This window comes from Rhinoraja longicauda, chromosome 8, assembly GCF_053455715.1.
Source record: "Rhinoraja longicauda isolate Sanriku21f chromosome 8, sRhiLon1.1, whole genome shotgun sequence".
Classification (NCBI taxonomy): domain Eukaryota; kingdom Metazoa; phylum Chordata; class Chondrichthyes; order Rajiformes; family Arhynchobatidae; genus Rhinoraja; species Rhinoraja longicauda.
In genome coordinates, this window is record NC_135960.1 from 69538052 (window position 1) to 69551197 (window position 13146).

The 13146-nt window shown below is 48.5% G+C and overlaps 1 protein-coding gene across 1 annotated transcript in view; it reads right to left on the reverse strand.

The window, feature by feature from the left end:
* The window catches only part of lrp2a (low density lipoprotein receptor-related protein 2a), a 210335-nt gene that overhangs the window by 143996 nt on the left and 53193 nt on the right, over window positions 1-13146 (reverse strand). Inside the window, exons 22-28 of the mRNA XM_078404632.1 lie at window positions 11754-11873; window positions 11539-11655; window positions 8763-9140; window positions 6653-6901; window positions 4225-4436; window positions 3327-3511; window positions 540-768 (exon numbers count right to left, since the gene is read on the reverse strand). Coding sequence (XP_078260758.1) covers window positions 540-768; window positions 3327-3511; window positions 4225-4436; window positions 6653-6901; window positions 8763-9140; window positions 11539-11655; window positions 11754-11873 — 1490 coding nt within the window. The remainder of the gene's footprint in view (window positions 1-539; window positions 769-3326; window positions 3512-4224; window positions 4437-6652; window positions 6902-8762; window positions 9141-11538; window positions 11656-11753; window positions 11874-13146) is intronic.

Below are 13146 nucleotides of genomic sequence, written 5' to 3' on the forward strand. Positions count from 1 at the left end.
GGTTCTGGACTCCCTCAACATTGGGAACATTTTTCCTGCATTTAGCTTGTCCGGCCCTTTTATAATTTTATACGTCTCTATAAGATCCCCTCCCATCCTTCTGAACTCCAGTGAATACAAGCCCAGTCTTTCCAATCTTTCCTCATATGACAGTCCCGCCATCCCAGGTATCAATCTACGCTGCACTGCCTCAATAGCAAGGACGCCCTTCCTCAAATTAGGAGACCAAAACTGTACACAATACTCCAGTAAGGAGAAGGAGTGAAAGAGGAGGGAAATGAAAAGACAGAGAGAGGGAAATAGTTGGACGGTCACGTGGTCGGGGAGGGGCGGTGGGGGGGAGGGGTGGTGGGTGTGGGGAAAGGGGGTTAGGATAGTGGGAGAAGTCGGCCGGGCTGGGTTTGCTGGGTACACAGGATACGTCACCTATCCTTGTTCTCCACAGACGCTGCCTGACCCGCTGAGTCCCTCCAGACTGTGCGCTTGACTCCAGTTTGCAGCACCTGCAGTTCCCCGAGAAACACAGGCATTTCACTTACCAAGTCACTGGCCAAAACTTGTCTCCTGTTGTGCCCGTTGTAGTCGCAGTGTTCAATGTAATCCAGGAAGGCATCGGCAAAGTAAAGTAGTCTGGTTGGATAATCAATGCACAAGCCATTGGGCCAGTAGATCTTGGTACTTATCAGCACAGTCCGCAATGCTCCATCCATGCTGGCTCTTTCTACTCGTGGGTTCCTTCCCCAGTCAGTCCAGAACATCAGGTGGATGCTATAAAGTCAAATCAAATTGATCAAACATGTTTCCGATCAAAGTGTCTCTGCCACAAAGCTAGGATCATCGACAGTGGCGCAGCGGGTAGAGCCGCTGCCTCACGACGCCAGAGACCCACATTCCATCCTGGCCTCGGGTGCTGTCTGTGTGTGGAGTTTGCACGTTCTGCCTGCGACCGCATGGGTTCCCTCTGGTTTCCTCCCACATCCAGTGCTGGCTCAGAGGGCCAAATGGCCTCCTCCTGCACCTATTTTCTATCCTAAAGACGTGCGGGTTTGTAGGATGAGAAAGTGGGATAGCATAGAACTAGTGTGAGCGGGCGAGCGAAGGTCAGCGTGGATGTCAAGTCAAGTCAAGTCAAGTCAATTTTATTTGTATAGCACATTTAAAAACAACCCACGTTGACCAAAGTGCTGTACATTTGATTAGGTTCCAATAGAAAAAAAAATGAAAACATACAGTAGCACGCAAACAGTTCACAGCGCCTCCTCAATGAGCCTCAAACGCTAGGGAGTAGAAATATGTTTTGAGCCTGGACTTAAAGGAGTCGATGGAGGGGGCAGTTCTGATCGGGAGAGGGATGCTGTTCTACAGTCTAGGAGCTGCAACCGCAAAAGCGCGGTCACCCCTGAGTTTAAGCCTAGACCGTGGGATAGTGAATAGCCCCAAGTCGGCCGATCTGAGGGACCTGGAGTTAGAGAGGGGGGTTAGAAGATTTTTGATGTAGGGGGGGGAGTGTCCATTTAGGGCTTTATACGTGAATAGGAGGAGCTTGAAGTTGATTCTGTACCGTACAGGGAGCCAGTGGAGAGAGGCCAGAATCGGGGTGATGTGGTCCCTTTTACGGGTACCCGTCAGGAGTCTCGCTGCGGCGTTTTGATGTGGTGGGCTGAAGGGCCTGTTTCCATGCTGTATCTCCAAGAAGCTATTCAACTATAACTAACGATATCTCAATGGCCTCTGGATGCTAAACAACTTTGTCTGCTTGCCATCTAAAAATAGGACAGTATGTAATAGGTGAAGCTTTAGACTTTACTTTAGACGTCAGAGACACAGCTTAGTAATAGGCCCTTTGGCCCACAGAGACCAGCGGTCACCCCGTACACTAGAGCTATCCTACACACTAGGGACAATTTACAATTAATAGAAGCCAATTAACCTACAAACCTGTATGTCTTTGGAATGTGGGAGGAGACCGGAGCACCCGGTGAAAACTCAGCTGGTCACAGGGAGAACGATCAAACTTCGTACAGACAGCACCCGTAGTCAGGATTGAACCCGTGTCTCTGGCGCTGTAAGGCAGCAACTCTACCGCTGCGTCACCGTGCTGTCCAAAGATCACAGGTTAACACTTAATATTAACTCTTCTGACTGAGTTCTTTAAATATCATTTTTGATCTTATGGAAGTGTATAAAATCAGGAGAGGAATAAACTGGGTAAGTGCACAGAGTCTCTTGCCCAGGGTAGGTGAGTCGAGGACCAGAGGACATAGGTTTAAGGTGAAGGGGAAAAGATTTAATGGGAATCTGAGGGGTAACTTTTTCACACAAAGGGCAGTGGGTGTAATGAACAAGCTGCCAGTGGAGGTAGTTGAGGCTGGGACTATCCCAAAGTTTAAGAAACAGTTAGACAGGCACATGGATAGAAAAGATTCGGAGGGATATGGACCAAACGCAGGCAGGTGGGACTAGTGTAGCTGGGACATGTTGGCCGGTTTTGGGCAAGTTGGGCCAAAGGACCTGTTTCCATGCTGTATCACTCTATGATTATATAAACTAAAACTATTTAAATATAGAACGGACCTCCTATAGGCTAGGGATGAGTTCCCGATCCTCCAACCTACCTCACTGTGTCCTTTTCACTTTTTTCATCTGCCCTTTCTCTGTAGCTGTAATACTACATTCTGCACTATTTATTTTCTCCTTTGCACTATTTGGATAGGTACATGGATTGCAAATGGATACTAGACCAAGTGGACTCGTTGGACCCAAACCTCTCCTGCATTGGTGCAGCACCCTCTCCTCTCGTCCTCCCCTCCCCTCCCCTCCCTCCCCTCCCTCCCCCTCCCCCTTCCCCTCCCCCTCAACCTCCCCTTCTCCTCCCTCCCCAGGAGATGGATTTAAAGTTTAAAATGTGAATAACTTTAAAAATATAACACCGATTTCAATGAAACCTCTTCCATTAGCACCAAAGGGACGATGGTGAGTAAGGTGGGCCTAAAATTGTCACGCTATCGTGTACCGTTTTGGCTGTAGTTCAGGAACATACAAATAAACAAACGAGAGTTTTAGTGTATAGATGAGCCAAATGCGGGCAGATGGGACGTGTGTAGATCTTGGTCGGCATGGTCAAGCTGGGCCGAAGGGCCTGATTCCGTGTGGTGTGTCTCTGCGATTCTATGATCACCTGGCGGATTGATGAAAGCCATGATCTCTCTTGATTGATCGCACGAAAAACAACGTTTTTCACGGTATCTCAGTACACATGACGACAGAAATGAAGCACCCCCTCCACACTGAACCTTTGAAGACGCACGGTGTAAAAGAAGCCTTACTCATCCCTGGGGTCCACGACCAAGCCTCTGGGATTGATGATGTTGTCGCTGAGGAGGACAGTCCTGTGGCTGCCATTCAATTTGGCAACCTCGATGGTCTGGAGTATGTGATCCACCCAGTACAGGTTGCGGCCAATCCAGTCCACGGCGATGTTCTCCGTGATCGTCACGCCACTGTCAAATATCTGTCGGGCAACAACAGTGAGATTCAAGGTGGAGTATCTTCCGGAAAAACACGTCACAATTAGACCATCCGGGGGACACGGGCTTAAGGTTTAAGGTGCGTGGGGGGGAGCGGAAAGTTTAAAAGGAAACCTATTGGCGCAAAGTTTTCACACAGAGCGTGGTGGGTGTATGGAACGAGCTGCTAGAGGAGGTAGTTGAGGCAGGTACTATAACAACATTTAAAAGACATTCGGACAGGTACATGGGGAAGGGGAGGGGAGGGGGGGTGGAGGGAGGGGGAGGGGAGTGGGGGGAAGGAGAGGAGGGGGATGGGGAGAGGGGGAGGAGAGAGGGGGAGGGGGGAGGAGAGGGTGCTGCACCAATGCAGGAGAGGTTTGGGCCCAACGGGTCCACATTGTCTCCTATCCCTCTAAACCTGTCCTATCCATGTACCCGGCCAAATGTTTCTTTAATGCTGTTATAGTACCCGCCTTAACAACGTCCTCTGGCAGCTCATTCCATATATACAGCAACCTCTGCTTAAAAACGTTGCCCCTCAGGTTCCTAGTAATACCCAGTCATACCCAGAGACAAACAGGGCGCCGTTTGTTGGTCTCCTTGGCCCCAGTGTGGCTTCCAGTATCTGCATTGCCATTAGAAGCTACCACAGGGGATAAAACAGGTGATTTTCAACAAATCACATTTTTCCGCCAGTTAACAGAAATACACTTACAACTGTTTGATCGGTGCCATTTTCAAAAGCACTCCAAACTTTATCCTGAGTTACGTCTGACCAGTAGATTCGCCCAGTTTGAGAATCAAAATCAATGGCCACAATATTTCTCCCCTCACGGATCACGCTTTGAATGACGTACGGCCTCGCGTTGATGTTCTCTGAAACGATCCGCCCTCGACTTGCCACCATTAGCTTCATATCTGATCCTTCTACATAGTAAGTCAACATGTCAGGTGTATGGACTTCACAGCCGCAAGCATTCACCACAAATAGAGAAACATTAATAATACCGATAGGGTGAATGCACCGAGTCTTTTACCCAGAGGAGGGGACTCAAGAACCGGAGGACATAGCCTTAAGGTGAGCGGGACAAAGATTGAATAGGAACCTCTGGGGCAACGTTTTCCACACAGATATATATATGTGTGTGTGTGTGTGTGTGTGTGTGTGTGTGTGAGAGAGAGAGATAAATATATATATAGATATATATTATATATTATTATTTGGTTGTTGTATATTTAAATATATAATAAACACCCACAGATATGTATGTGTGTGTGCGTGTGTGAGTATGTGTACGTGCATGTGTGCGTGTGAGTGTGTGTGTGTACGTGCGAGTGTGTGTGTGTGTGTGTGTGTGGGAGTGTGTGTATGTGCGTGTGAGTGTGTGTGTGTACGTGCGTGCATGTGCGTGCGAGTGTGTGTGTGCGAGTGTGTGTGTGTGTGTGTGCGTGTGTGTGTGGGAGTGTGTGTATGTGCGTGTGAGTGTGTGTGTGTACGTGCGTGCATGTGTGTGCGAGTGTGTGTGTGTGTGGGTAAACTGTATGGTGGGTTAATCTTCTCCTCAATATCGAATATCTTTGCTGTACATAAACTACTACTGAGGTGACTTAGCCCAGAACCCATGGAGCATAGGAGCAGATGTAGGCCATTCAGCCCATCGAGTCTACTCCGTCCAGACAACCGTGGCTGACCCATCTTTCCCTCTCAACCCCATTCTCAGGACTTCACCCCATAACCTTTGATGCCCTTACTAATCAAGAACCTTTTCAATCTTGGCCGATCTGCCTAATCTGCCAACTAGACGGTTCAGGCTGAGGAGAAGCAGTATCATAAAGAGTTGGTTGTGGAGTGACTCATATTCCCCTTGGGGACCTTACAACACAAATTGGATTCTCAAATTTCAAGAAGTCTCTGTCTACCCCCACTCTTTCCCATTTCCCCATGCCCCCACCCACACATTTCTCCCACCCTGCTCTTCTCCCCCAATACACTCATCTCCTATCCCCGTCCGCCATTTCCCTTTTATCGACCCCCCCCCCCTCCCTTTCCCCTATTCCTATCCCCTTCCACCCATCTCCGCGGGCTTCACTTCTCCTCTTTTCTCCTTACCTGACACCCTTTTCACCTCCAGCCTTTGCCGATTACCCCACCTGTCTGCCAATCACACCCCCTCCACCTGTATCCACCTATCACACCCCAGGCCTTGTCCCGCCCCCACCTCTCTTTTCCAGCTTTCTCCCCCGTGCTCCATCGCTCTGAAGAAGGGTCCTGACACGAAACAAACACCCCCTCTACAGATGCTGCCTGACCCGCTGAGTTCCTCCAGCACTTTGTATTTTGCTGCTGACTGACTAGAGTACAAGGAACCAAGCTAATAAACGTGAAAGATCATACGGTAAATACCATAGATACATGGCATCTACATATAACAACACAGTTAATATTTTTGTCCTTGCGCTATTATTATTTGTTTGATATATATATATGTGTGTGTGTGTGTGAGATAAATATATATATATAGATATATATCATATATTATTATTTGGTTGTTATATATTTAAATATATAATAAACACCCACAGATATGTGTGTGTGGGTGTGTGTGTGTGTGTGCGTGCGTGCTTGCGTGTGTGCGTGCACGTGTGTGTGTGTGTGTGTGAGTATGAGTGCGTGTGAGTGTGTGTGTGTGAGTGCGTGTGTGTGTGCGTGCTTGCATGCACGTATGTGTGCGCGTGTGTGTGAGTATGTGTACGTGCATGTGTGCGTGTGAGAGTGTGAGTGTGTGTGTGTGCGTGTGCATGTGTGTGCGTGCGTGCACGTGTGTGTCCGTGCGAGTGTGTGTGTGTGTGAGTGTGCGTGTGTGAGTGTGTGTGAGTGTGGGCGTGTGTGAGTGTGTGTATGTGCGTGCGAGTGTGTGCATGTGAGTGAGTGTGTGTGTGTGTGAGTGTGGGCGTGCGTGTGTGTGTAAACATAATACTCTGTAAAGACTATAATAAAATGTACATATTCTGTTGTGCTGCGGCTGTGTAAGAATTTCATTGTTCCTTTTCGGGACAAATGACAATAAAACACTCTTGGCTCTTGACTAAAGGTCTGATAAAATGCACTTCAGCTGAACACAGAAACATACATGAGACGTTACCTGAGACTTTGCAGGTGCTCTGGTCAACCTCTAGCCCATAGCCTTGGTCGCAGGTGCACCTGAAGGAGCCTCTCTGGTTGTAACAGATCTGGCTACAGGCGCCTGGAGGGTTACACTCATCCACGTCCTCACACGTCTTGGAGTCGTTTGCCAGCTGGTACCCTCTTGGGCAAGTACACTGGGCACCAAAGGGTCCCTCAATGCACCCGTGGGTGCACCCAGCATTGCTATCAGCACAGCTGTCTGTACCTACAGCGTTGGATACAACAGCATTAATACTTCCAGAGCAGCAACCTTGAACCTTGGAAACGGTGTCACATCATCTGCACGTCGTTGCAACCAAATGTTTAGTGGGACCCAGCTGCAGAAACACCATTCTTGGAGTAACTTTTAATTTCTTGCCTCATTGATGACAAGATCATGTCTCAGGTAAAATGTGCAGGGAGAAACTTCAGATACTGGTTTACACCCAAAGACAGGCCCAAAATGCTGGAGTAACTCAGCAGGACATGCCAGGCAGCATCTCTGGATAGAAAGATTCCTTCTCTCCAGAGACGCTGCCTGTCCCGCTGAGTTACTTCAGCATTTTGTGTCTATCTTCATGCCTCAGCTAGATCTTGCACAACAGGTTGACAAATGTTATACAGTTGGAACAGCTTCAGTCACAGAACATCAAACATTGTTTACATTTATTCCACCTAATTATTTTTATTATGATTCTGAAAGACTCCAAAGACGTACAGGTATGTAGGTTAATTGGCTGGGCAAATGTAAAAATTGTCCCTAGGGTGTAGGATAGTGTTAGTGTGCGGGGATCGCTGGGCGGCGCGGACCCGGAGGGCCGAAGGGCCTGTTTCCACGCTGTATCTCTAAAATCTAAAAAACAAAAATCTAAAGTAATTTAGTTTGTTTAGTTTAGTTTAATTTAGAGACTCAGCGTGGTCGCCGGCCCTTCGGCCCACCGAGTCCGCACTGACAAGCGGTCACCCGTACATTAGTTCCATCTACACTCGAGGGACAATGTGACCTACAAACCCGCACATCTTTGGGATGTGGGAGAAAACCAAAAACCCAAGCAGTCACAAACTCTGTGCGGACAGCAACCGTAGTCAGGATTGAACCCGGGTCTCTGGCGCTGTAAGGCAGCAACTCTACCGCTGCGGGGAGCAAAATTGATGCATGTCAACAAAAATGACGATATGCAGCCAGTGTTAAAATGACTTTGCTTTGTAGAATAAGAGTAAGGATGGCAAGAATATACAAAATGTAGGTACTTAAACTAGTCCCAGCCATAGCCATATAAACTACATGCACATAAATAAAGGCATCTTGATGTAGAAAATGATGTATTACTGATATTGTAACATGAATTTAATGGCATACTGGTTAAATAATTGGATTAATACCTAGGGTGGAATTGTTTGGAGAAAAGTGAGGAAGCAAAGAGGAAGATGGTTGAACTTTATTACCTTCCATCACAGTGAGGAATGTGGAATCTGCTGTGGTGGACGTTTATGTTACATTTTACTTTATGTGGCTGTGTGCCTTGGTGCTTTTCACTTAGTATGGCTGTAAGGTAACTCAAATTTCACTGTACCTTAAATGGTACACGTGACAATAAATTGAATCTTGAATCTTGAACTTAAATTTAAATTCAAATAATTAAATGCACTTGGAATTAAAAAGTTATATCAGTAGTGGTAGCCATGCATCACCACTGGATTGTGGAAAAACCCTATTTTAGTTTAGCAATCTCCTATTAAGGAAAGAAGCTTCTCTTCTTCCCAACCCGCCTCCCGGCCTGGGCGGCCGCCATTGATGGAGCGGGAGCACGTGGCCACTGGCTGGGTGAGGTCATGTGGGGCATGGGGTGCTGACGCGCCTTTTATCCCTTATTCGGGAGTGAGAAAGTTGGCAACCCTAGCTCTGTGTCCTAATGTACTTACGGCAGAGTGGGGATTCATTGGCACCATTTGAGTAGATGTTGTGGTCAGTACTGCTGTGTGCTCCGTGTCCTAATGTACTTACTGCAGAGTGGGGATTCATAGGCACCATTTGAGTAGATGTTGTGGTCAGTACTGCTGTGTGCTCCGTGTCCTAATGTACTTACTGCAGAGTGGGGATTCATCGGCACCGTTGGGGCAGTCGGGAGAGCGGTCGCATATCTTCTCCAGGCTGAGGCAGATGCTGAGGCCGGGGCACTGCCACAGGGGGCTGTGGCACTGGAAGGGCTGCGTGGGGCAGTTTCTCTCGTCGCTCATATCCCTGCAGTCGTTGTCGCCGTCGCACAGCCAGTCCCGGGACACGCAGTTGCCGTTGTCGCAGCGGTAGTGGCTGAGGGAGCAGTTCTTGGGCGAGCAGCTTGGGTGCTCGTCCGAGGCATCGGTGCAGTCGGCGTGGCCGTCGCACTCCCAGTTGGAGGGCAGGCACGCCCCGTCACCCTGGCACTGGAACTCACTCTGGTGGCACATCCCCGGAGGCCGAGTGGCTGTGGGGTAAAAACAACACTGCAATCAATGCTAATGTTTAGTCTCTTACCTCAAGCAACCCTTGCATCCCCTCGCACTCTCTCTCCATCCCTCTCCCACCCAAGTCGTACCTGCTTCAAAGTCGTCTTGTTGAGTCTCATTGTCTGTAACTCATTTTCACCTAGCCCACAGCAAACAATGGCCTGTTTCCTTGATCATTGGTACCTTTTTGCATATCTTTTCGATTTGTTCTATATCTCTCTATATCACCGCCTATATCTCTCATTTCCCTTTCCCCTGACTTTCAGTCTGAAGAAAGGTCTCGACCCGAAACGCCACCTATTCCTTCTCTCCAGAGATGCTGCCTGACCCGCTGAGTTACTCCAGCTTTTCGTGTCTATCTTCAATTTACTTTGGTTTAGTTTATTGGCACACATAACGGGGTACAGTGAAAAACTTTTTGATGCTTGCTAACTAGTCAGCGGAAAGCCTATACGTGATTACAATCAAGCTGTCCACAGTGTACAGATACAGGATAAAGGGAATAACGTCTAGTGAGAGAAAAGTCGGTAAAGTCCGACTAAAGATAGTCCGAGGGTTTCAAATGAGGACGATGGGAGGCCAGGCCCGTGCTCTAGTTGGTGATGGGATGATTCAGTTGCCTGATAACAGCTGGGAAGAAACTGTCCCTGAATCTGGAGTTGTGCATTTTCACACTCCTGTACCTCCTCTCCCCTCTCCCCTTTAGGCAAGAGGTACAGAAGTGTGAACACATTGAACGAGCTGCCAGAGGAGGTAGTTGAGGCAGGTACTGCAACAGCCTCTAATGGACACTTGCACAGTCTTTTACCGAGGGTAGGGGATTCAAGAACCAGGGGGCATAGGTTTAAGCTGAGAGAGGGGAGATTTAACAGGAAACTGAGGAGCAACGTGAGGCTACTAAGGCCAGGAACACTCTTTCTCTCCCATAGCGGCACGGTGGCGCAGCGGTAGAGTTGCTGCCTTACACCGCCAGAGACCCAGGTTCGATCCCGACTACTTGTGCTTGTCTGTACGGAGTTTGTACGTTCTCCCCGTGACCTGCGTGGGTTTTCTCAGAAATCTTCGGTTTCCTCCCACACTCCAAAGACGTATAGGTTTGTAGGTTAATTGGCTTGGTACAATTGTAAATTGTTCCTAGTGTGTGTAGGATAGTGCTAGTGTGCGGGGATCGCTGGTCGGTGCGGACTCGGTGGGCCGAAGGGCCTGTTTCCGCGCTGTATCTCTAAACTAAACTAAACGAACCTTATTCACTCAGAGGGGGGTGGGTGCATGGAACGAGCTGCCAGAGGAGGTTGTTGAGGCGGGTACTATAACAACATTTAAAAGATGTTTAGACAGGAAAGGCTTAGAGGGGTATGGGCCAAACACAGGCAAATGGAGCATCTTGGTTGGCGTAGGCAAGCTGGGCTGAAGGTTCAGTTTCCGTGTCATGAGACTCTACGACTCTGAAGAGTCAAGAGTGTTGAACTGTCACATGTACTAGCAACAGAACAATGAAATTCTCACTTGCTGCAGCTTACCAAGCCTGTAACCGTAATAATGCACAGCAAGTGCAATAAATGAATAATTTGTCATTGATAATTTGATAACCAGACAACAATAGTGCAAAATCCATTCCATAGAAGATCATAGGAAAATAACGGCAGACGCTGGTACAAATCGAAGGTATCACAAAATGCCGGAGTAACTCAGCGGGTCAGGCAGCATCTCTGGAGAGAAGGAATGGGTGACGTTTCGGGTCGAGACCCTTAAGGCAGCATCTCTGGAAAGAATGAACATAGAAACATAGAAAATAGGTGCAGGAGGAGGCCATTTGGCCCTTCGAGCCAGATTGTGATCATGGCTGATCATCCACAATCAGTAACCCGTGCCTGCCTTCTCCCCATATACCCTTGATTCCACTAGCCCCTGGAGCTCTATCTAACTCTCTTTTAAATTCATCCAGTGAATTGGCCTCCACTGCCCTCTGTGGCAGAGAATTCCACAAATTCACAACTCTCGGGGTGAAAAAGTTTCTTCTCACCTCAGTTTTAAATGGCCTCCCCCTTTATTCTTAGGCTGTGTCTAAGAATGAATGGGGTTGTTTGAATGCAGTCTGAAGAAGGGTCTCGACCCGCAATGTCACCCATTCCTAATCTCCAGAGAGGCTGCCTGTACCACTGAGTTACTCCAGCATTTTGTGTCCCTCCAAGGTTTAGGTTTAGGTTTATTACATTGTTTTGCATGCTATCCAAACAGATCAGATAATACAATCAGTTCAAACTCAAGTACAATAAGTACTGAAAGGGGGAAGGCGCAGAGTTGCAGAATCTAGTTCTCAGGCAAAGCAACAAGCGCGTAGAAATACAGAAAAATTGGGCGAAATGATATACATACGACATCCTGCCTCATCAGATTCATCGAGGCAATCAAAAATGCCATCACAGTAGTAGAAGATGCTGATGCACTGTTCCCCACTTGTACATTTGAACTCGTATGAAGTGCAGTTGTACACTGTAAAGAAACAAATTCTCGTTAAGGGGGGCTGAATCGTGAGGTATTGTCAGCGAGGAAGGGCTATGGTGAATCTGCCACCTGCGTCTCTCACTCACCACATCCTTGTTCGTCCAGGCCATCCAGGCAGTCCTTGTCTCCGTCACAGACGTACGACGGGTCGATGCACCGATGTTCCGGGCACAGGAACTGCTCAGGCGGGCACGAGCTTGTGAAATCTCCGCGGTGAACAAAAAGAGATATTATCATATCATATCATATCATATATATACAGCCGGAAACAGGCCTTTTCGGCCCTCCAAGTCCGTGCCGCCCAGTGATCCCCGTACATTAACACTATCCTACACCCACTAGGGACAATTTTTTTTTAACATTTACCCAGCCAATTAACCTACATACCTGTACGTCTTTGGAGTGTGGGAGGAAACCGAAGATCTCGGAGTAAACCCACGCAGGTCACGGGGAGAACGTACAAACTCCTTACAGTGCAGTACCCGTAGTCAGGATCGAACCTGAGTCTCCGGCGCTGCATTCGCTGTAAAGCAGCAACTCTACCGCTGCGCTACCGTTCAAAGCGAACAGGGGCAGCACGGTGGCACAGGGGTCGGGTTGCTGTCTAACGACGCCAGAGACCCCGGTTCGATGCTGACCACGGGTCAGCACGGTTTTGTACGTTCTCCCCGTGGCCGCGTGGGTTTCCTCCGGGCGCTCCGGTTTCCTCCCTCACTCCAAAGACGTGCGGGTTTGTGGGCTAATTGGCTTCTGCAAACATTACCCCTAGTGTGTCGCGAGTGGATGAGGAAGTGAGATAACATGGAACTAAGGTGACCGCTGTTTGGCGCGGGCACAGGGAGAACATGCAAACACCGCACAGACAGCACCCGAGGTCAGCATGGAGCCCGGGTCTCTGTCACTGTGAGGCAGCAGCTCTACCCGCTGCGCCACTGTGCTGCTTGTGAAACAACTGTAGTGCCTGCACCCTCTCCATAATCTCCAACTACTTCTAGAGAGGGGACATGTCTGAGTAAGAGTGTTTGGGTGACGCAAAGTTTAACACACTGAGTCTTGCAACCGTGTTGACTATAGTTAGGGTAAGGGAGGAGAGGCAGGTTGAATTGGACTGCATCAACTGTGCACTCCATTCCAATTCCCAGGAGCCATCCAAATTAGCTCCACCAGAATTCCTTCAACTATTAAAACAGACTGCAGTGAAATCATACCAGATCACGGGGGAAAAATAGGTTACACAAGAGACTGCAGAAGCTGGAATCTTTTGCAAAACGCAAAGGGCAGCACGGTGGCGCAGCGGTAGAGTTGCTGCCTTGCAGCGGCAGAGACCCAGCTTTGATCCTGACTACGGGCGCCGTCTGTAGGGAGTTTGTATGTTCTCCCCATGACCTGCGTGGGTTTTCTCCGAGATCTTCGGTTTCCTCCCACACTCCAAAGACGTACAGGTATGTAGGCTAACTGGCTGGGCAAATGTAAAAATTG